General features: G+C 41.4%; 1 protein-coding gene across 9 annotated transcripts in view; it reads left to right on the forward strand.

The window, feature by feature from the left end:
* SPECC1 (sperm antigen with calponin homology and coiled-coil domains 1) overlaps positions 1-24,748 on the forward strand; it is a 219,695-nt gene that overhangs the window by 139,805 nt on the left and 55,142 nt on the right. For 6 of the 9 annotated variants that reach the window (XM_036278342.1, XM_036278344.1, XM_036278345.1 and 3 more), the window contains 5 exons: positions 4,414-4,621; positions 6,994-7,067; positions 7,445-7,623; positions 22,114-22,259; positions 23,744-23,844. In XM_036278342.1, coding sequence (XP_036134235.1) covers positions 4,414-4,621; positions 6,994-7,067; positions 7,445-7,623; positions 22,114-22,259; positions 23,744-23,844 — 708 coding nt within the window. Of the gene's footprint in view, positions 1-4,413; positions 4,622-6,993; positions 7,068-7,444; positions 7,624-10,666; positions 10,719-13,404; positions 14,668-22,113; positions 22,260-23,743; positions 23,845-24,748 lie in introns of those variants that run through there. The other 3 variants (XM_036278348.1, XM_036278347.1, XM_036278349.1) reach the window with 3 other exon arrangements.

The raw sequence follows: 24,748 nt of genomic DNA on the forward strand, positions 1-24,748 counted from the left end.
TCATGGTGTATGATCTTTTTAATGTATTGTTGAATTTGTTGTGCTAATATTTAGTTGAGGATTTTTGCTTCTAGGTCTCAATATTAGGGACATTGGTCTATAATTTTCTTTCTTTGTAGCATGTGGTTTTGGAATTAGGATAATGCTGACCTCGTAAAATGAGCTTGGGAATCTTCCTTCCTCTGACTTTTCTTGAATAGTTTGATAAGGATAAGTATTAGTTTTTCTTTGAATGCTTGGTAAAATTAGCCTGTGAAGCCATCAGGTTCAGGACTTTTATTTGTTGGGAGGGTTTTTGTTTGTTTATTATCATTATCATTATTATTATTATTGCTTTGATTTTGTTGATTTTAATTGCTCTGTTCAGATTTTTTATTTATTTTTTATTCAGTTTTGAAAGTTTGTATGTTTCTGGGAATTTATTTATTTCTTCAAGGTTATCCTAATTTTTTGGCATATAATTGTCAGTAATATTTTCTTATAATTCTTTTTATTCCTGTAGTGTCAGTTGTTACTTCTTCTCTTTCATTTTTTATTTTATTTATTTGGGTCCTCTCTCTTTTTTCTTGATGAGTCTGGTTAAAGGTTTATGAATCTTATTTATCTTTTCAAAGGACCAGCTCTTGCTTTCATAGATCTTTTGTATTATGTTTTTAGACTCTATTTTGTTTCTTTTCTCTCTGATGTATATTATTTCTGTCATTCTACTCACTTTGAGTTTTTTTGTTGTTTTCTAGTTCCCTTAGCTATAAGATTAGATTTTTTTATTTGATATTGTTCTTGTTTCTTGAGGTTGGCCTGTATTGCTATAAACTTTCCTCTTAGGACTGCATTAGCTGTGTCCCATAGATTTTATGTTGTATTTTCTTTTTCCTTTGTTTCAAGGTACCTTTTAATTTTTTTTCTTGAATTGTTGTTGACCCATTTATTGTTTAGTAACATGTTATTTAGCCTCGAAGTGTTTGAATGTTTTTTAGTTTTTTTCTTGTAATTGATTTCTAGTTTCATACCATCATGGTCTGAGAAGATGCTTGATATGATTTCAGTCTTTTTACATTTATTGAGACTTGTTTTGTGGCCTAATGTGGTCTTTCCTGGAAATTGTTCCATGTGCACTTGGAAAGAATGTATAATCTGCTACTTTGGGATGAATTGCTCTGAAAATATCAAATGCATCTGATCTGGTGTATTATTTAAGGCAGCTGTTTTTCCTGGTTGATTTGTTTGTGTGGAAGCTCTATCCATTGATGTCAGTGTGTTGTTAAAATTACCTACTATGACTGTATTACTATCAGTCTTTCCTTTTATGTCCACCAAGATTTGTTTTATATATTTAGGTGCTTCTATGTTGGGTATATAAATGTTTACAAGGGTTATATCCTCTTGTTGGATTGATCCCTTTATCATTATGTAATGTCCTTCTTGGTCTCTTATTACAGACTTTGTTTTAAAGTTTATTTTGTCTGATATCAGTATTGCTACTGCAGCTTTTCTTTCATTTTCATTTGCATCAAGTAATTTTCCCCATCTCTTTACTTTCAGTGTGTGTGTATTGTTTCTTTTGAGGTGCTATTTTTAGACAGCATATATGTGGGTCTTGTTTTGTTATCCATTCAGTTGCCCTATGTCTCTTGATTGAAGCATTTAATCTATGTACATTTAAAGTTATTATTGATAGGTACATAATTGCTATTTTATTCTTTATAATTATATTCCTCTTTATTTCTTCTTTCTTATTCTTAAAAAAGACTGTTTAACAATCCATATGATACTGGTTTGGGGACGATGAACTCCTTTGCCTTTTTCTTGTCTAGGAAGCTCTTCTGGGTAGAGTAATCTTGGTTATAGGTTGTTTGTTTGTTTTTTTTAATCCTCACCTGAGGATACTTTTCCATTTATCTTCAGATAGATGGGAGGGAGAGAGAGAGAGAAACATCAATGTGAGAGGCATCCACTGGCTGCCTCCTGCACGGCCCCAACTGTGGCCAGGGACCGAGCTGCAACTGAGGTACATGCCCTTGATGAGAATCGAACCCGCAACTCTTTGGTCCATGGGCCAACACTCTAACCACTAAGCAAAACCAGCCAGGGCTCCTTCTTTATTCTTTATCACAATCTCGCAATTGAGAAACAGTGCAATACTTCTCCCCACTGCTTGTTCATTCATCAGATATTCACATTCGTTAGGCCTGGCTATGGGGACAGAACGGTGAAGAAAGCATACAGGATCCCTGTCCCCATAGAGTGTACAGCCAGGTTTGCACGTGAAATACAATTGGAAAAAATTATATTATATATGGACACCCCTCCAAATCTAGGAACAAATCTGTTAGGTATCGAGCTTACATTACCTGGTAAATATACAGGTTTTTCTTATTTTTTATCTATCTTTATTGTTGAAAGTATTACAGATGTCCCTCCTATTTTCCCCCATTGAGACCCTACTACCCTCCACTCCCGCCGCCACCTTCACCACACTGCTGTCTGTGTCCATTGGTTATGCATACATGCATATAAATTCTTTCGTTTATCTATTCTTGCCCCCTCACCTCCCTTCCCTCTGAAGTTTGTCATTCTGTTTCCTACTTCCATGTCTCTGGGTCTATTTTGTTCATCAGCTTATTTTGTTCACTATATACCACAAATAAGTGAGATCATGTGATACTTGTCTTTCTCTGACTGGCTTCTTTCACTTAGCATAATACTCTCCAGGTCCTTCCATATTGTCTCAAAGGGTAAAAGATTTCTTTTTTATGGCTGCATAGTATTCCATTGTGAATATGTACCACAGCTTTTTTATCCACTCATCTACTGATGGACACTTGGACTGTGTCCAGATCTTAGCAATTGTAAATAGCACTGCTATGAAGATAGGGGTGCATATATTCTTTCTGATTGATGTTTCAGGCTTCTTGGGCTATAGCCCTAGAAGTGGGAATCACCAGGTCAAATGGTAATTTCATTTTTAATTTTTTGGGGAAACTCCATACTATTTTCCATAGTGGCTGCCCCAGTCTGCATTCCCACCAGCAGTGTGCTAGGGTTCCCTTTTCTCCACATGCTCACCAGCACTTGTTGGCTATACAACTCTTTAGTAACAGTAATTGAAAAACTATAGAAAAGGGACAGTATAATAGTAAAATAATGAGTATAGTCAGACAATAGAATGCTATGCAGCATTTACAGTAATGACCTAGATCAATGTATATCAATATGAATACATCTAAAATATAAGTTATAAAAGCATAATAAGCATAGTATAATATAGGACAGAAACATATTATCATATAATATGGTACACGTCAAAAGTATAATATATTTTTTATTAATATATAGTATAACATTATTTGTGTAAACATTTTATACATAATGTTTATACATAAAAACCTTGCAAGGAATGACCACACACCAATTTTAGAAGAATACATATTGCTCTCTAGGGTGGGAGGGAAGTTGAAGTTTTAACAAATCTTGTTAAAGTAAAAAGATTTAACAAATGTGGCAAAGTTTGACCACTATTAAGTCTGTTGGTGTGTGGTTATCTCATCACTCTTGGTGCTTCTCTATATGTTTTAAATGTTTAATACTTTAAAAATGAAACGGTGGAAAGTTTCTGTGCAGTGCTGCTTTTCTTCGTGCAGCACTTTTCTGTGTTCTGTGCCTTCGACTGTGTTCTCTGTGACATTAATGTTATAGTCCTTAAAAAACCCACTGTAGCCCTGGCCGGTTTGGCTCAGCGGTTAGAGCGTCCACCTGCGGTCCGGAGAGACCGGGTTCGGTTCCCGCTAAGGGCATGTACCTTGGTTGCAGTTTGTCCCCGGCCCTGGTCGGTCGTGCGGGTGGCAGCCACTCGATGTGTCCCTTTCACGTCGATGTTTCCCTCTCTCTCTCTTCCTCTCTCTCCCTCCCACTCTGTCTGTACAAGAAAAATGGAAAAAAAAACAACAAAAAACCCACTGTAGCCACAAGTACTTGATGGTTCAGGAGATTGGGGGTTCTTAGGGGATGTCAGGACTTAGGGGTGTTGTTCCTGTCTTACCAGCAGGTGGCGCTGCTCCACAGCAGATATGGGGTGTGGCGGCCACACCCAAGTAGCCCAGGCCTGCTCTCCTGGTGGAGTGCCCGAGCCTCCCAGTGTGAAGTGCTGTTTTACCCAGGAGCCTAAATGAAGGATATTTAAGTATGTGCAGCTTTCTTTATGTTGTTAGGAAGGGACACATTTGTCCTTTTACACATAGCACATTTTTCTGAGTATTTATAACCTTGTCTAGGTCTCAGGCTAAGAATACAGAAATGATGCCACATATGGCATATACCATGAGCTTCCTTTGCCGTTGCGTTGATGAGCCTGATGCTAATGTGTGGAGAACTTTTTCCCGTTAAATTGACCAGGGAACTTTCCTTTTATTCTAGGTGGAAACGGATTATTCTCACTTGAAGGAGATATGTGATCATCAAGCAGAACAGTTGAGCAGAACCAGCCTCAAACTGCAAGAGAAAACTTCAGAGAATGATGCAGAAATTAAAGACATGAAAGAGACCATATTTGAATTAGAAGATCAGGTGGAACAGCATCAAGCTGTCAAGTTACATAATAATCAGCTCATCAGTGAGCTAGAAAGTAGGTGAAATCAAGCCCTGGTGGGATGTGGGTCTGGAGTGGATGGGATACGAAAGAAACCAGCAGCTGTGGGTAACTGTGAGAGGGTATGTGAGAATGTTTATGAAAAGCCTTTCTTTTGAATGTTCTATAATTTCCTAGGAAGAGAGGCAATTTAAAAAGACAGAATAATCTCCTAAACTAAGCTAAAAACTAGGTGATGTCGATAGGAGAAAAGATCGTGGAACTTGAGTCAGCTGTGTGGGGTAGTTGTAAAAGGGAGCAAACATATTTTAGAGTGTTAGGTATGATGTGTGTGAGCCACACTGCTGACCCACACTGGTCACGTGTGACACTGTGTCCTCCCTTGTGTCTGATGGATAAAAAGATGGGTGGCAGCTGGTCCGACTGATTCGAACAATATGTGCTCTTGGTGTTAAAACCATTTCAGCTTGTGTCCCATTGATGGTAGGATATCAAATAACTTAAAAGGTGGCCACTTTGTCACTGAAGAGGCACTAATATGTGGCTTATTTACAAAGTCATTGTTTGCTTCAAATTGGGAAAGACAGAGCTAGTGAGAAAAATGAGAGACTTGCCGGGGAGGCAGTGTCGGCCGGTCAGACTCGCCGGGGAGGCAGTGTCGGCCGGTCAGACTCGCCGGGGAGGCAGTGTCGGCCGGTCAGGAGGCTAGGAAAATGTAAATACCTGTTGACTTAATGCAGAAAGAGGGCTGTGTGGGCAAGCAGGTTTCTAGCATTGGTGGGAGAGGCTTTTTTTTTTTTCTCACGACACTGGCAAACGAACCTATTATATAAAACACATATAGCATTTTGTTTGACAGAAACGTGACCACAGGCCCACAGGACCTAACCCTGTATTTCCTGTAGGAGCAATATTTTAATGTTTGCTCACTCAGTGTGTGTGGCACCTTCGTGTAACTGACAGATTCTGAGAACTGACTGTATATACTTCGCCTTGATGAACGGGTAGTGCTGGGTTCCAGCCTTCACTAGACGCGATGTGTGGTAGAACTGCTGAACATCGGCATGCACTGCCAGTGGCCCTCACTGTTCTCAGTATCCTACTTGGAAACAAGAAGACCTGGCCGCCCTTGTCAGTGGGCAGTGTGTGTTTACACACAGCACTGTGCCTGAGAAGCAGAGAGTCGAAGAAGGGAAGTCCTGTTTGGTTTGGTTTTTCTCTGAGTGCTACACTGCTGTTGAGAATTTGGTTGTGTTATCCCAAATCCTTAAAAGCTGGCGTAGACACACCGAGGAAGAAACACGGAGTTAACATGCAGAAGAGATGTCAGGCCAACTCCCTGCATTTGCATCATCATATATCCAAGCCTGACAATAACACAGACCATGCATCTTTTAAATGTTTGAGTTCTGGCAGGGATATTAAGATATTATTAAGATGTCTTTTCACTAGAAGGCCCAGGGCCACACAAATCCAGCCAAGGTTAATCACTCCTCCCCGTAAGATCCTTGAAAGAAATGGACAGAAAAGTAAAATAAAGTTACGAAGCATCTTCTTATTCTGTAGCACTGATCCCAAACACGAATTCACAGGCCCCACATGCTCAATTAGAACTGCTGGGGCAGGACCTGACCCTATGGGATTTTTTTAAGCTTCTCTGATAATTCTGATTCACATTCTTGATACACAAAGATGACTCTGAAGTGGGTCATGAGGAAGCATTAAAGAATTTTAACTAGGTAGAGACATGATCAGATTTAAACTGAAATGACTCTGATAGTAACGTGGGAGAATTGGGGGCCAAGGGGGTAAGGAACTAAAGATGTCTTAGTGAGGGAGGAGAGGTGGTCAGGTCACCCTCCCATGGAGCTGTTAAAGTGCACACACGCAGACTGTCTGCCCCAGAGATTCCGATTCTCGGGCAGAGTCTGCGGCTTGAACATCTGTGCTTTTGAAAAGCTTCCCAAGTGATTCTGAGGTTTAACTGTGATTAAGGACTGCCACTCTAGCAATGGCCTACAAGTCGCTGCAGTAATTACTAGTCATATCCTCTGTTACACAGATGCCTCACAGCAATAAAGGGCATTCAGGATGATATGGACAAATATCAGGGAGGCCAAGAATGACTGTGACAAGTGTGAGTAGCTGTTTAGGTCTCTTCCCATAGAACTGCATGGTTGTACAGCCGGTCATCTGAGGGTATACCCTAACTGAAACACCACTTGCTTTTCAGTTCATCCCATGTTCTGTTGTAGAAGAACCTCAGGGTTCTGGGAGTAGAATTGACAGTAGAAAGGATGGGTTTCAAAACTGTTGCCAAACCTGGAGCCGCTCCTGTGCTGCCTTAGCTTCCCTTCTCCCCACAGCTCGCGTCTCGGCCAACTCTTGTCTGACGTCTTTGTTTCTAGGCAGCGTGATGAAGCTGGAGGAGCAGAAGGCAGACCTGGAAAGGCAGCTGAAGACTCTGACGAAGCAAATAAAGGTGAGATGGCGCAGTGACAGCGGGAACGGGTCCTTCCCCGGCATTTTAGTAGGAGTGCTCCCCTCTTAGGTTTGGAAACCTTTGAAAAACACCTGATTACTCTCTCTAGTCTGTTTCTCATAGTACATTTCCATGGCATGGGCCCAAATTAGTACTGGCAGGAAGTAAAATTAAACTGCCATTTAGTTTCAGGAAGGAGAACTCTGATAACACAAACGCATTCCCACCTGTGCCTTTTCCCGGTCGTGAGATGCCATTAAAGCAGTGCCTAAGTACTGCCCAGCCAGTCTGTCTGTGTGGGGCACAGGGGACCCTGGAGCCCCGCCGGGTGCCAGCTCCGGCGGCCACCTGATGGGCTGTGGCCCTGGCATTTTCAGGAGGAAACCGAGGAGTGGAGGCGGTTCCAGGCGGACCTGCAGACCGCAGTGGTGGTGGCCAACGACATCAAGTGCGAGGCCCAGCAGGAGCTGCGCACTGTCAAGAGGAGGCTGCTGGAGGAAGAGGAGAAGAATGCCAGGCTGCAGAAGGAGCTGGGGGACATGCAGGGCCACAGCAGGTTGGTCATGAGTTAGTCTGAGGGCCCCTGCACAGTGCTTGGCTTCTCACTTAATCACCACGCATGGTCTTCGTGACGCTTTTCTGTGTCCGTGCTGAACCTGTGCTCTTTTCTGGGCTCACTCTACCACTTCTGCCACTGCACAGCTGGGACTGTTCCATCCAGGGCCGGTCACTGCTGTGCTCTGCTTAGGGGATGAGAAAACTCCTCACTTACACATGTACAAAAGCTCTAGCCTGGGTTGAAAGAATAGAAGTCATGTCTAGGGTGCCCCTTAAGTCCTGGTGTCTGTCAGTGCAGGAAGCACGCACTTCCGCCGCAGCGGCACCTTTCTAAGGTCACCCTCGTGGCCCAGGGACGCATTTCTGTGTGGGCAACATCTCTGGGCTCCCTCAGAAAGCTTTGAAATAACCCACTTTGTTATAAAAGATGAGCGTTGCCGGGCTGGTGTGGACCATCCATGGACTGAGAGGTCCGGGTTAATTCCGGGGCAGGCACGTGCCCAGGTTGCGGTCTCAACCCCCAGTAGGGGGCGTGCAGGAGGCAGCCCATCAATGTATCTGTCTCACATCGATGTTTCTCTGTCCCTTCCTCTCTCTGTAAAAAAATCAATAAAAACATATTAAAAAATTAAAATTAAAAGGATGAGAGTGGAAAACACATCTGGCAAATATGTGACTCTCCCTTCTGTTCTTGAGGGAGGAAAATCACACAGTCTGTGGCCCCAGGAAGCTTTCTTAACAGCGAAATTTCAGAGGGAGGTATTCCTAAAGTTAAGTATTACTTAACATTTAAATGGTTTGCAAACAAGATTATAAATAATATGTCAGGCTTTAACTAATGCAGTGTTGTATTTCCCAGTCAGGAATACATGTCCTTAACTTTGAGATTCTTGGATATTAGGAAATGCTTTTGAATTTTCTGATGTCTGTCCAATGTGGTATATTAAAATCAGAATTAGTGGGTCTGAATGCTGATTGTACAGTTTGCCCTTTTTACATGTTTTCCAGGATCAGGATGGTTGTTCATTGGCTAGATTCTGAGTCTGATGTATTACAAATTTCATAACATTGGAAAGAATAGATTTTCTCAGAATTCTGTTTTGATTCTCTTGCCAAACTTGCTTCAATCAATCCCTCTTTCTATTGTTTATGACTTTTCTATAAAATAACCTCTAAGAGAAGGATTAAGATAAGGCGTGTAGCTGATTTCACAGTTCACTCTTGAAAATCAAGATCATTATTTTCTAGCCATACCTACAACCTCAGAATACTGTAGCAGTGAAGTTTAAGTTAAGGGAACAGGAGAACAGGAAAACTGGATTTCATAGTGTTTTCTGTTGAAACATTGTGAGGTCATTCTAGTTTTCTTTTGTGTTTCCTTTATTTGTCTATTTGTCTTGGTTTATAGTGTGTGTTTTTGGAAAAGGAACCAAATCATAACTTGCATTACTTTGTTTATAGGTTATTTTAAAGATAAATGATAAAAGACAAGTCTTGAGTTTGTGTTATCCTATGAGATATTTAATTTCTTTCTTTTTTAAAAAAAATATGTTTTTATTGATTTTTTTTTTTTTTAAGAGAGGGGGAGGGAGAGAGAGATAGAAACATTGATTTGAGAAACATTGATCAGCTGCCTCCTGCACGCCCCCTACTGGGGATCAAGCCTGAATTCTGGGCCTGTGCCATGACTAGGAATTGAACCCCTCTCAGTCCATGGGACAAGGCTCAATCCACTGAGCCACACCAGCTGGGATCTTTTTGTTTTTTAAACAAGCATTCGGGTATTTAATAAGGGATATGCCTATGAAAACAGAAGGAAAAAACAAAGGTTATAAATTATAAACTAGTTTCTGAGTTTGTAAGGCTATCAGTCAAGATTTTTAGATGTAAGACAAAGTTTCTTTTGCTGAAATGAAAGCAAGCAGTGACAGTCTAATAGATCCTCTTTATCTGCAGTTTAGATATCTCTGGTGGTGTCATCAGGTGCTCAGGTAAATTGTGTATGGCTTACAATGCACCAGTAGTTCAAGAAGGGCGATGAGGTGATCCCAGTCTTGGCACCATATGTTACCCATGGTGTTGACGACAAATGGCACCGTTGTTACCAGCAAAGTTGAAGTTTACAGAGGTAGTAGAAGTGAGCTGAGCTCCATAGGCTCAGGAAACAAGGCCCCCTATGAGTCGCCAGAGTATGTTACCAAACAAGGGCCTGGGCCTGGAGCGGGTCTGCCTCAGGCTGACCTGGAGTGTGTAGGGTCTTGACTTCATGCAGAAAATATTCCACGAGTCCAGGTGATTCTGAGAGTACATTTAGTAAAGAAAGCCGAGGATGGTGAAACAAGGAAGGGCTTAGGATGGAAGCAGCAACAAGAAAGAGACCAGGTGGGGTTGCTTGGCTCTCTGGAAACATTATAGCAAAGAAGTGAGCCAAGGCAGGGCTCCTGTCAGCTCACTGGAGAGTCAGAGAAAAGGGGGCCTTGGAGGCATATTCAGGGGCTTAGCCCAGGATGAGCTGCCACTGCCCATTGCCCCCCTTATTGCATGTCTCATGGGGTCCGTAGAGTTCAGGAGACGCACGCCTGTAGGAGGAGGAGAGATGGAAGGGCAAGGAGCAAGCATGCGCCTGGGAGGGAGAGCATGCTAAGATGCTGCATTCCTAACATAGATTCTGAGATGCAAGCCTGGCTGTGCAACTTGAACCTGATGTCACAGGACATCAGCTGTAACATAGGGCTCCGTGTGGTACATCTTCAAACTTAGGGTCACTTCTTTTTTTTTTTTTTTGTTCAGGTAGAGTGGGAGGGAGAGATAGGAACAGAGAGAGAGAGAGAGAAACATCGACGTGAAGGGACACATCGTGTGGCTGCCACCCACACGACCCACCAGGGCCGGGGACAAACCGCAACCGAGGTACGCGCCCTTAGCGGAAACCGAACCCGGGTCTCTCAGGACCGCAGGCAGACGCTCTAACCGCTGAACCAAACCGGCCAGGGCTAGGGTCACTTCTTTTAACATAATATGTTTCTCTCTTGATTTTCCAGTGATTTGCAAACCTACCTCCCAAATCCAGCAGTTTAATCCCTTATCGCAAAGCATTTCAAACTTTAGAATTGACACCGATCCGGAACATGGCATGTCACTGAAATCCTGTAGGCCTCAATGTGTTCCTTGCCTACCATTGCGCTGGACAGGACTTCAGACAACTGCTGGGCTGCTTTCTTGTCTGATCTGCGCTTCTCTGACAAACTGCCCCTTCTAAAGAGTTCACTGTTTGAAAGTTAGTACTCACTGATGGGTCAGCCACTCTCTGAACCTACCACATGATCAAGACTTGGAACCAATTCATATCCTCAAAGGCCCTGAAGTGACATAGTGTTTTCTTCTTGACTGAATGGGTTCTTGACTGAAACTCAGTTTGACTTTGACAGTCATCTAATGAGAACTCAAAAGTCATTCTTGGTTCAGGCACAGCCAAAGAACTTGAAGAAAATTCTCTAATGAGGTCTTCCAAGTACAAGCGAGAGAAGGTGAGAGCATCTGAAAAGCACCTTGACCATATAACATGGGCTTAGCAGATTTGAATTCTCATTTTGCATATACGGGCATTTGAAGGAATATAGTTAGGCTAGTATGAGGGCAAATGAAGTTCGCCTTTATTACCAACAACTGTAACTAAGACAAAGTGCACTATTATATAATTAGTATTTTGGATAGTTTAAAAATTTAGCTTATTAGTGATCATCAGTCCTGTTACGTTTTCAAAGGTATTTTTGTTTTAGAGTCAGAATAGCAGATGTTAGGGTGTATGGGAATGAGGCTCGGTCCCGTCTTTGCCACCAGTTGGCAAGGTTTCCTTCCCGGGTGCAGCTCCTTCCTCTCTTAAGTGAGGTGAGCGTTTCTAAGGCCCCGTAAGCTCTGCTGGTCTCAGAGGAGCTGGCCAGCTGGTCTTCCAAGACAGGAGAGTCGGGAGCTCCCGCCAGCAGCACCTTCCCAGCGCAGTCCTCGGACCCTCCTTGGCACAGTGGCATTTCCAAAGTTTGGCTGGGCTGTGGACCTAGCTTTCTCTTCCAGAAATTTAAACAAGCCCATACAGGTTCTATGGCCCTTGAAAGTGACATGTTTTGCTGGACGTGTACAGATTAATGGATGAAAGGATAATAAATAACTTTTTAACTCTGGCTTCTTCCAATTTTGAACCATTAAGAGAAAGACATTGAAATGAAAGCATTGAACCTTTTTCCAGAAACATGAGTCCTGGGGCCTGGCAGACACAGAGCACTTGAGCAGCTCCCTCTCTGGCTCAGTGGGCCCTCACGGCCCTTCTGCAGAGAGACACGGGTGAGCAGCACAGGCCTCGAACAGCAGCAGGGACAGACGATGCGTTTTCTCAGTGGGGACCATTAGCTTTAGGGTGACTACTTGATTTGTACTGTCTATCATATGACACCAAGAAGCGCCCATGGAACACATCTCAAAAAAGATAATTAAGAACACTGAACACCTGTGCCTAATTACCTGGACCGTCTCTGAAATAGAATGTCTGAGATTCAGAATGTGTTTAGCTCGTGCCACTGGTTCTTGTGTTGTCACCTCCGCCGCGGGCAGCATGGCTGCACCTCACTGCGACTCTGACTCGGCTTTCACTGTGTGTGCCCGAGTGTGTTCCGCCCTGTCAGTCCTGTGCTGCCCTGTGTTGTCACGGCTGCTCACCCAGTCCTGTGTGCTGTCACTGAGGGGGAGTGTGGAAGGTGGAGACATAGGCCCTGGTCGCTAAGCCGTCTTTTCCAGCTGTCCTGCCGCAGAGGCTTCGATGCAACACCCCTGGCCTGGGTGAAGGGCACCAGTTCTAATGGAGGCTCCGGAGCAGTTTCTGAACAGACCTCACCTGAGCACTTTGGATTGCCAGGACCTGTGGCATTTGATTTGGTCCTCTGGCACCCCAACAAGCTTAATTTTTTTTTTTAATTCTCACCCCAGGACATTTTTTTGCATATATCTTCAGATAGAGTGGGAGGGAGAGACGGAGGCAGAGAGAGAGAGAAACATCGATGTGAGAGAGACACATTGAGTGGCTGCCACCCGCATAGCCCCAATTGGGGCCGGTGACAAACTGCAACTGAGGTACGTGCCCTTAGCAAGAACCGAACCCGGAACTCTCTGGTCCGTGGGCTGATGCTCCAACCGCTGAGCCAAACCAGCCAGGGCCAACAAGTTTAATTCTTTCATTCTTGTACTACTTGTGTTTTCATAGTTTAAATTGGCATTTATGGCATTAGATAGCCTGTAATTCTAAACAGCTCTGTCTGCTCCCCTGCTCCCCAATCCCCATCTGTACAGATTGGCTCTGGAACATGTGGAGACAAGCTTCCCTTAGGCTTTTAGGATTTTTATGCTATAATAATAAAAGAAATATTTTTCTTTTTTTCTTCTTTGGCCTTGACTATAGGACAGTCAAGGGAAGCATGGCCACTGTAAATTTCAGAGAGCCCGACTTGGCCCCCTGGACCTCTCTCCCTCACCAACACCGCTGTCTGTTGGCGAAGCCCTAGTGGAGGAGCCTCATAATGGCACTTCGAAGTCTTTAGCACTTTCCCTGTCCGAAGACTTTTAACTTCCAAGAAAATTGGAACAGCAGGACTTGAAGCATGTTAGTCCTATTGTGGATATTGGCTTTTCCCTGCGGGACAGTGTCAGCTGTTAATACTTACAGTTGTAGACTAAGATCATGCTCATTAAGAAAGTCCTTTACCAGCCTTTCCTCCCATTTCTATTTTCACAGCTCCATGGTCTCTGTGAGCTAGCAGAGCACTTGATGGAAGAAAGACAGCCCAGCCCTTGCCATGATGGGGAACTACCGCCATTGCTATTTGAAAGGGGGAATAATGTAGAGGAGAAATTACCTCTTTATAAAGAGCCAGGTTGTCTCCTTATAGCATCTAGTTTCACAAACAGTCATTGCAGTGAAGTTTACTTACCTTTTTTCTACATTCTTGGAATCAACTCATTGCACAAAGATGATTCTTCCTCCCTTTTTTTTCCTTTTTCTCAGAAGATTCAGCAGTCTTTTCTTTGGAGCATAAAATGAAATTCTGAAGAAACACACACATACACACACACACACACACACACACACACATACACACAGTACAAATCTGTTGTGGAAAAAAAATGCAGCCAGAGTGTTTAGAGAGCGGTGGCAGAGCCAGTTCAGGGTGTTGATGGGCACAAGCAAGCCAGCTTGTGTTCAACTTTGTGGAGCTTTTTCTTATGCTTCCTTTTGAATATGGTGTCTGGTAATCTTGAAATGAACACTAGTTAAGGCAAGAGAAGAAACCATCTGTGTGGCATCTCATTCTGAAGAAGTTAGAAAGTCCTGCTTTCTTTGTATCAAGGCTTGATGGAGCCTGGGGTCTGACTTCACTACCTCGTCTGAAACGGCCACCCACCGCGTTCTGGCTTTATCCAAAATGCTCTGTGGAGCTCAACATAAATAGATGTTTGGGCGATAATAAAGGATGTAGTTAAACCAGATCGCTTAATGCAGTGACAATGCTAATTGGAATCTAACTGAAAACAACTACAACCAAAGCCTCGTGAGTAAAACTTACCCTGGAAACTTAAAGACTTTAAAAATCTGAAGCCTAAAGCTCAAAGTGTGAGTTTACAGTTTTGGAAGCACATGTCTGTGAAGATCTGTACCAGTTCAGCAAATCCTACCGCAGTCCTGAGAGGAACTGCCGTGCATCCCGGTGTCGGTCGTTAGCAGCCACGTATCGAAAGGATACGACAGGAGTTGCTGTATGAGCCAAGAAAAATTAGAACAGGAATGTCCTTCAACTCAGGGAGACATCGTGCGTGTCACACTGGAGACCTAGTAGGATAGAAATTTATATATTGAGAGACCTTTACCTCAGATTGAGGATTCTTAGAATGAGGTAACATTCATTTGCTGAGTGTTTTCAAATATAAACAATAGGAAAATTTCAACCTCAACTTAAAATGCCCAGCTGTATTTGCACCCGTTTTGCTCTGTCTTTACTCTGGGGTCTGTTGGATATTTTTATATGTAAGCATTTATAAAGTGCTAAATAAATATTACTATTAAGAAGAGTCTGTTGCCTGATTTTGTTTTTAATCACTGGCCATGTTTCTGCAGGGCATTTATGTAATTTTGTTTTTAACTTTCTAGTACATATTGCTTCAGAACTTGAAAACAACGTCAAACAACTAGAATTTGAGGTAGCAAGCTGGACTTCCCATACAAGTTGTAGAGAGGAGGTTGATTTTAAATATGAATGTGATTTTTTACATGATTTTATTATTAGAACAAGAAAGCAAGGAGCAAAAATCCTGATTTTGCATAAATTTTTAAAACTATTGGAAAATACATCACATGAAATTTGAAGTCTAGATTTGTCTTGTTGAAATTTAAAAACATTTGGTGTTTTAATGTATTGGATTTCTTATTATAAAGTAATATTCAGGTATATTGGTAACAAAATGGAGATGTATAAAGAAACTAACCTTTCTTGCCCTCTAGTACCACCCTGTAAGGTAATGTGTTCACAGTATATATTTTCCTTTACTTCTCCATTTGCTCATGTAAATATATACACATATTATATATGGTCAATTTACATAAAAAATATATATGCATATATACATATCCTCATTCAAGGATACTTTTCAAGTATCTTCAGATAGAGTGGGAGAGGGAGAGGGAGAGACAGAGAGGGAGAGAGAGAGAGAGGAACATAAATGTAGGAGAGATACATCAACTGGCCACCTCCCGCATGACCCTCACCAGGGCTGGGGACGAACCGCAACCAAGGTATGTGCCCTTGGCCGGAATCAAATCTGCGACTCTTTGGTCCTCAGGCTGACGCTCTAACCACTGAGCAAAACTGGCCAGGGCCAATATATATATTTTCTTTACAAAAATGGTATTATACTCTGAGCGTTCATGTTTCATTTATCAAATGTATCATGGGCACCCTTCCAGGTCGATATATAGGAATTTAACTCATTTTAATAACTGCATGGAATCCCAGAAGATGGATCTAGAATATTCAAATACTGTCATACTGATGAGCATCAAGGTTATATTTGCTAGTTTTCTTCTTTCCAAATAATACCATAATGATCCTTATTCATATAATGATATAGACTTGTGTTTTATTTTGATAGGATGGGTTCCTAAAAGTATGACTGCTGCATTAGAAAATATGTACACCTTTAATTTTTTAAAATTTACCTTTATTGTTGAAAATATTATATATATTCCCCTTTTTTCCCTCATTGACCCCCTCTTCCCCACTCCCTTCCCCTCCCCTGCCCTATTTTCACCAAACTATTGTCTGTGTCCATAGGTTATGCATATATGCATATAAGTTCTTTGGTTTATCTCTTCCTGCCCACCCCACCCCCTTCCCTCTGAGGTTCATCAGTCTGTTCTCTGCTTCCATGTCTCTGGATCTATTTTTTTTTTTTTCATTAAATTCCACATATAAGTGAGATCATGTGATACTTGTCTTTCTCTGACTGGCATATTTCACTTAGCATAATGCTCTCCAGGTTCCTCCATGCTGTTTCAAAGGGTAAAAAAATCTTTCTTTTTTACAGTTGCATAGTATTCCATTGTTTTAATAGGTAGCACCAGAGAACTTACTTGTGACATGTTACTCTTGATGACAGTGCCTGTTTATACACAGCCTTAGCAGCTGCAGATAGTATTCATCTTAATTTTTGCCAATAGGATAAGCAAAAAATACTATCTCATTAGTACTTCAATTTGCCTTTCCCTGAGCATATTTTTGTGTTAGCCATTTGCATTTTCTCTTTTGAGAATGACTAGCTTAATGCTTATGCTGATTGTTGTTTCCTTATCAGTTTATAAGTCAGTATTTGATTAGCGCTGTATGTTTATCCCTGTATAGTTTGGGTCTTTTGGCTTTCTCATCTTTGTCATGGAAAAGTTTAGACTGCTATGTAATATAATCTGTCATTATTTTCCTTTAGTCCTTCTGGGTGTTTGTTTTTGTTTAAGATTTTCCCCTACCCTAATCTTGTACAAATAAGCTATTACATTTTCTTCATCTGTTTCTCTCTCTCTCTCTCTCTCTCTCTCTCTCTCTCTCTCTCTCTCTTTATATTCCTTTCTTAGTCTGATGTGAGGTCTTTTTCTTCCATATGACAGCCAAGTGTGCATGCCAGCACCATTTATTACAAAAACCGCCCTTTGCCCACTGACTTGAAATGCCACCTTACATTGTTCTTGTCATCTATATTATTGAGAGACTTTCCAATATGCTCCCATTTCTTTTTTCTTGAGCTGGTTCTACTTTAAAGTGTATATATATATATAAATACTTTAAAGTATTTTAATGGAATTATTAGATTGCTGATAACTAATTATTTTTAAACTCATACTTTCATTTTATTATTTCCTTGAATGTTATTGTACTCAAAGCAGATGCTATCAAGTGTCTAATTCTGGTTCCTGTGATAAATTTAAAAATATATGTTCTCCTTTGTGGTCAGTTATTATCTTCATTTATATTATGAAATATATTCATAGATTAGGGCATGTTTTTGCCCCTCACTTTTTCTTGCTTAAACAGATAAAAGTGTATTAGGGCCTCGCATTTACCCAAAGTCAGTCTCAGTAGATTATGCTTAGATCTGTACTCACTTCACCTGACTACTTTAAAATACTTCTTATGACTTAAACTGGAAAAAAAAGGCTCTTAAGGTAAATGTATGTTGCATGTCAGAGACACAGGAGCTCAAACAGAGTACAGAGGGACAGTGCGCATGGGGGACATTCACGTGACCAGTGTCTTCTGTTTGGTGACACTGGAATGTGGGGGTTAGCTTTCCAGGTCTAGTCCTTCTGGCCTGTTGTCCATTTTAGGACATGTACTGCGGCTTTCCTCCTAGCCTGCCCTTTTCACTGCTGTCCTTGGTGCCTGGGGTAAACCATCCCTGCCTCCCGGACGGTCATGTCTTCACGTCACTGACCCTGTGCAGGAAGAAGGCTCTTTGTGCTGTCTGGGCACCCATGCTCCCCCAGGCCTGGTCTCTGGCATAGGGGACATGGGGAGGGGTGGGGGTCCCCATATCTTTATTTTCTTTAAAAGGGAATTGGGAGTAAACCCTTAGTGTTTTCTTTCTATATTTCCTACATATTCTCTGTGTAGCAGAAATCCTTCAAAGTCTAAGGCAAGTAGATATCTTTCTGTAGTTTCCAATACTGATGAAGGATTTTTATGATGTATTTCTTTGGTTCTTATTGTTGGGGTTTGGAGAGTAAGATGCTTGTGTTCAGATTATCATCTGACCCTGTTTGATTTTACTGTCGTATGTATGCTGATGTTGAAATTCAAAAGTGAAGCTCAAGACACTGTTTGACCCTGAGAGACAGACTACTTACTAATTTGTCTTCACACTAGAGCTACAAAATTTGAGAAAGGCGTGGTCACCTTTCTAGAAAGACCTGCATTCCAGACTCACCCTTTGCAGGCCATGTGATCTTTGTCAGATTTCTTCTTCTAAAATACAAGATTTTGTGGAAAATTCAATTAGGTAAGGTTTGTAAGACACATGATGCTATGGAGTTATGCCATACATGTACTTTCTTGTGGAAAAGTATTCTCCTAGTCTTACATGCTGGTGGTGGATGGGAGCACGCCTTGCTGTTGTTTTAAACATGGTCTCTGAACATGGCTGCTGCCTCACCTGAGATGTGCCTGAAGAAAGAAGCTAGGTGTTGTCAGGAAATGAGTGCCTCAGGCTTACTGAAAAATGGTGTATTTGTATTCAGTTGTATTTACAAAACATGTGAGCTGTATATGTGGGTGGTTTAGAGCCTAACATCTGTCTCAGGAGTCAATGGCTAGGCTTGAATAAATGTTTACCCAGTAGTGGTACTTTGCAGTTTTCTGTTCCTTTAATGAATTTGCTGTAATACACCTGGCTGTGTGCTTAAGTGTTTCCTAATATCTCTTATAGAATACAGAGTTCTTACTCTTCCTCGGAACAGAGGAAATGTGATGCCGCTAACCCTTGAACGACACTGGTGTTGAGGCACAGTCGAGAATCTGCATATTAACTTTCAGCTCCCCCAGAACTTAACTACAAATGGTCTACTGTTGACTAGAAGCCTTACCGATAACAGAAACAGTTGATTAACACATATTTTGTATGTTATATTTATTATATACTGTTCCCTTACAATAATAAGCCAGAGAAAAAAGTTATTAAGAAAACCATAAGGAGAAAATATATTTTTCTCTGTATTTATTGAAAAAAATCCATTTATTAGCGGACCTGTGCAGTTCAAACCCATGGTCAGTGGTCAGCTGTACTACATTTGTTGCTGGGGCTGTTACTGGTTGATCCCAAATAATTCTAGGACAGGCTGGTGTAAAGAATGTCAAGCCTGTTTATGATTAAAGTACTAATAACTATTTTCTGTGGTTCTTCAATTCAGGCTTTATTTTGTGAATCCACATACACACCCCTGTTATATAACCAGTAACTTCTCTAATCTACTTAACCTGCAGAGTTTTCTCATACTGACTTATAGTTCTGGCCAGGCAGACATTGTGCCTTTGGCTATCTGAAGGCAGAAGAACTGGGAATTGGTTTATGTAGCTTTGCGATTTTCTAATGGAGTCTGAACAAGTCTTCTGACTTACCATTTGATATTGTCAGTCACAGAGCAACTTGGATAATTGAAGGGAATACTCCATTTCATTCTTATTATCAGGGAATCAAACGAAAATGAAATTTTAAAAATAATCTTCCTTTGAGGAGGGGTGCCTGAGGTTTCTACAAGGCCCTTTGGTAGCAGGTTATTTATTTTTAAATTAAACTTTTTTTTTCAATTAAAGTTTAGATTCAGTATTATTTTGTATTAGTTTCAGGTGTACAGCATAGTGGTTAGACAGTTGTATACTTTACAAGGTGTTCTGATATATCCAGTACCCACCTGGCACCATGTATACTTATTACAATATTACTGACTATTCCTGTGCTGTACTTTACATTCCCCATATTTTGTCATCACTAATCTGTACTTCTCAATACCTTCACCTTTCTCACCCAGTCCCCCATCCTCCCTCCCCTCTAGCAAGTCTGTTCTCTGTATCTATGAATCTGTGTCTGTTTTGTTTGTTCCTTTATATTGTTCATTCGATTCTACATATAAGTGAAATTATATGGTATTTGTGTTTCTCTGACTGACTTATTTCACTTAGTGTAATACATTCCAGGTCCATCCATGCTGTTGTAAATGGTAAGATTTTGTTCATTTTTATGCCAAGTAATATTCCATTGTATATGTGTACCATAGCTCCTTTATCCACTAGTCTATTGATGGGCACTTGGGTTGCTTCCATACCTTGGCTGTTGTAAATAATGCTGCAATGAACATAGGGTGCACATATTCTTTTGAATTGGTGTTTTGAGTTTCTTCAGCTATATACCCAGAAGTGGAATTGCTGGGTCATTTTTGAGGAACCTCCATACTGTTTTCCACAGTGGCTGCACCAGTCTGCATTCCCGCCGACAGTGTACGAGGGTCCCTTTTCTCCGCATCCTTGCCAACATTTGTTTGTTGACTTATTGATGATAGCCATTCTGGCAGGTGTGAGGTGATATCTCATTTAAAAATGGGCAAAGGACCTAAATAGACACTTCTGCAAAGAGAACATACAGATGGCCAGTAGACATATGAAATGTCTATTCATCATCATCATGAAGATACTCATCATCATTAATCATCCAAGAAATGCCCATTAAAACCACAGTGAGGTAGCAAGTGATTTAAATGGGTGGGTAAGAGGGTGACCCACTTTGTTCCTGACCTTCCTGGGAGTTGCTGGGACAGAAATAGATTTTTTTCCTACTCATAATTAACCTTATTTTATTCTTTTTCTGCATATACACCACCTGATTTTATACTATGTAACACAAAGGGGAAAATAGAAAAACCAAGCCCATTCAATAAAAAAAAAATTTTTAACCCTGCCCCCCTACCAGTTTCTGAAATGCCTACTTCTTCCAAAGATGTCATCAGTTTACTGATTTTTTTTTTTTCCCATTCAAAAGAAGGGGCTGTGGAGACAGGAGTGTAGACCAGTGTGATGTTAAGTGTTTTAAGTTCCGTTTCACCTAAATGTATTCTGCTACAGATCCACAGAAGAAAGCTTTGAGAATTAAGAACAAGTAAATTCAATGGCAGAAGCTTATGAGTAGCTAGATTAATTCAAAAAGATCAGTAAGTAAATATTTTAAACTTCCACTGACCTTATTAAAATATGCTTCCAGAAATATTCTTTTTGAGCCATTCTTATAAATTAGTCATCATCTTGCAAAACAGCTGTGGCAATTTGAAATAGTGAAAAGAGCACTGATTTAGAAATTAGGATGTTGGGAGATCACTTCCAGGGAGATTAAATGACATGGTAAAGGCCCCCTGATGAGGTGCCGTGCATGAGAGGGTTGAATCAGAAGATCTGTCTTTAAAAGACTCTTCTATGCCTCTATGCTGGAAGTTAGAAACCACATCCAGATCTTCCCAGGAAAGTTTGTCTGTGGAGAGTAGAAGCCCCGCCTCCTACAGAATTGAGTGTTACTTATTCTAGGATACTGTTTCTATCCTCACTCTGGGAGGGCAAGTAGTGTATGAGTCAGGATTCTGTTGTACATAACAGATGGCAGTCTAGTTAGTTTAAGCAGAAAGGTTGAAATGCCTTGCAGGATTGTTGGGAGGGCTGAAGAAACATTCTAGGTTGAGCTTCCAGGAACAACTCTCTACAGTCACAGTGAGGACTGGGCTACGCGGGGAGCTGCTGCTCTGCCCTGAACGGGAGCCTCAGAGTCAGGAGCCTGCTGCCGGGTGGAAAGCTGCGGCACAGCAGCTGCAGAAGCGTCTCGCCTCTATCGCAGTCTGTCTCCGCATAGTCGATGCCCGTGCCTGCCTTTCCTCCCCAGTGCAGTCCCGCTCCAGGTCTGGCCCACGTCTCTCAGATTGATGGGGCCTACGTCCCATCTGAAGTCTTAGCTGCAGGGAGTCCTGAGATGTCATCTTCCCAACCTTTGTATGCCAGATGGGGGTTGGAATCCACGCTGACATGCCAGTTTATTGTAGTCACCATGGACAGGAAGCCAAATATTTATGATGAATAACATTCGTATATATATTTTTTATAGTTTTCAGAGTAGACTCACATTCTTTATATTTAGAGCTAATATTCTACATATTAAAATGCTATTTCTGGCCATTCCCAAGAAAACATCTGTGATAAAAATGAGAGCAGAACCTGCATTATTTCCTAAAGATGTCACGCCGATACAGAACACAGGATTTTAAATTTGGGATTCTCCTTCCAGATGTGTATTTTCTCCACATTGGTTCTGTTTCCATCCGGTCTTTTCCCCACTGAACATCCTCCACCTTTTCAGTTGGATTTGCTCTTTGCAGGCCTGTGCGTGAAGAGCCCGAGCCTCCCGAGGTCGATGCTCCTGGCCGGTGGCATGGCGTCTATGTCAGCAGAACATCCCCAGTGCCTTTGGAGCCTGCAACCACCGTTAAGTCCCTTATCAAGTCATTTGACTTAGGACGCCCAGGTATTGAATCGTTTTGTTGTATAAACTCAAATTCACATCAAGCCTGTCTACTCCACACTTGCTCCAAATTGATGCAATTACAAGGGTTCTTGTAGATTGTTCCACATGGAGCTGCTTATGCAGGAGACATGCTGCGGCCTGGCTGCTGCTCCCAGAGACGGTGGGCAGTGTCCTCATCCGCCTCCAATCCCCACCTCGTCACCTTCCCCTTCTGCCTCCGTGCCATTAAACTCAGATCACTGCTGTTTTGTGTGCCTTCTACAGTCTGGTGAGAATTAGGGTCAGCCAGAGACTTCATCTCCTAGGAAATGAGGCCTTGGCCCCTTATATTCAGCTGTCTTGTTGGTGCTCCTCGCCCACGTCATCTTGCAACATGCAGTTAGACTTTTTGTTGTTGTTCAGATAGAGTGGGAGGGAGAGAGAGAGAAATATTGATGTGAAAGGAAACATCGATGTGAAAGGGACGCATCGAGTGGCTGCCACCCACATGACCCAACCAGGGCCGAGGACAAACAGCAACCGAGGTACGTGCTTTAGCAGGAACCAAACCTGGGTCTGTCTAGACCACAGGCTGATGCTCTAACTGCTGAGCCAAACTGGCCAGGGCATAGTTAGACTTTTTTAAATATTTTTTTTCTTTATTGATTTTAGAGAGAGGAAGGGAGAGGGAGAGAGAAACATCTCTCTTGACTGGCCATCTCCTGCATGCCCCCCACTGGGGATCAGGCTCACAACCTGGGCATGTGCCCTGACTAGGAATAGAACCAGCAACCTCTTGGTGCATGGGTCGATGCTCAACCACTGAGCCACACCAGCCAGGCTAGTAAGATTTCTGTACCTGGTCTTGTCTTACGTGTGACCACATGTGCTGATCTATCAGTCCCAATCTTAGTACAGTCCCACCTTTTTCTGGAATGTGGCTGACTGACAAGTCACCTTTATTCACTGTTATCTAGATATAAGAGAAAAATGAATATGTATACTCTATACACATAAATATAGTAAATAGGAAAAAAAGAATGTGCATCTATCAAAAATAACAATATATTTCTTCACTTGACTACAAATCTGCTTGTATCGAAAGACTGGGGTAATAGCTAATCTTAGGAAGTACCTGGGTAACTCTGGTAACATAGTTTGCAGGCATATTAGATTAAGATTAGACTACAATTATGAAAAGATATGAACTCCCAGTGACTATGTTCAGTCTCTGAATTAATGATTTGTGCAAGAATGTTCTTGTTTCTATTGCCATGGGAGCCTCATGACATGTTTTCTTTTTCCTCATGTGTCCCGGATCTAAGACCAACACCATTTCGTTAATTCCTCCCTCTCTTCTCAATTCAGCACTAGTCCAGAGGAGAAAAGAGTATACATAATACTTTATAAACAGCATGGAATACTTTTTTAGTCGCCAAAAAGGTAACAAATCAGGAACTATTATTTGCTGTTTGAACTCACCCACGTGTTCCCATCTCTTGCAGGTGGCGCTGGACAGAATATTTCTGTCCATAAGACCCCCAGAAGTCCCCTGAGTGGGATACCAGTGAGGACTGCCCCCGCTGCTGCTGTTTCTCCAATGCAGGTATTAGAAGGGGGTTGCATGTGTGGGTGGTGCTCAGAGTCATAACATCGTATAACTGTGTCTTCCACACAAGCAACAAAAGGAAATTAAAAAGAAACAAACCCAAAGCATCATTTTTAATAAGCCTAAAATAATAATAGTTTAACTTTCATTAAAATTTATACTTTTGATGCCTAATAAAGGTTCAAGAGAGACACTATCAACTTCCTACAATTTTGGTAATTTTGTTTCCCATAAGATGACACTTTTGAAGTTTTCAGTTAAATGAAGATTGTAATTTTTACTAACAATGAACATTGAACTATATATTTTTCTCAAAGAATTTTTTTCTTTTTAAATGCCCCCAGAGAGAGAGAATATTTACAATGTATAAATTCTTGCGTTCACTGGATGCCTCCTGTCCCCTGTGCCATCTTCTGAAGGTTTTAGACCAAAGCTTCTGGCATTTTCTGAGACCAGGGCTTTTGATGTGATAAAGAACATTCAGCACTCTGCTTCTCCTGAGCTAAGAATGACGTTGTTATTAACAGACACCATTTTCTGGTGTCCTTAGTAGCTGTGTATACTGTTTGGAATCTTTTAAGTTTTTTGTTTTGTTTTTTTACTTTTTTGCCCTTGAAAGTATCTTCCACCACCTTATATATAAAGAAAACAAATAAAACAATTATTTATTTGTTGACAGCCATCAAATTTATTGAATAAAACTGTAACAGGTTGTGATTCACTTTTACTTATTTTTATTGAGCTATAAATACTAGTTTTCTGTAAATGTTTAACAACTGGCTCTTTCAAGGAGAAGTCTAGATATGTACTATTTGCCAATTTCTGTGGTGAAAATATTACGCTCATTGATGATTTCAAGCTATCTCTATGACCTCACTGAACATGGCTTTGAAAAGAGATG

This window comes from Molossus molossus, unplaced genomic scaffold (assembly GCF_014108415.1).
Source record: "Molossus molossus isolate mMolMol1 unplaced genomic scaffold, mMolMol1.p scaffold_m16_p_27, whole genome shotgun sequence".
NCBI lineage: Eukaryota > Metazoa > Chordata > Mammalia > Chiroptera > Molossidae > Molossus > Molossus molossus.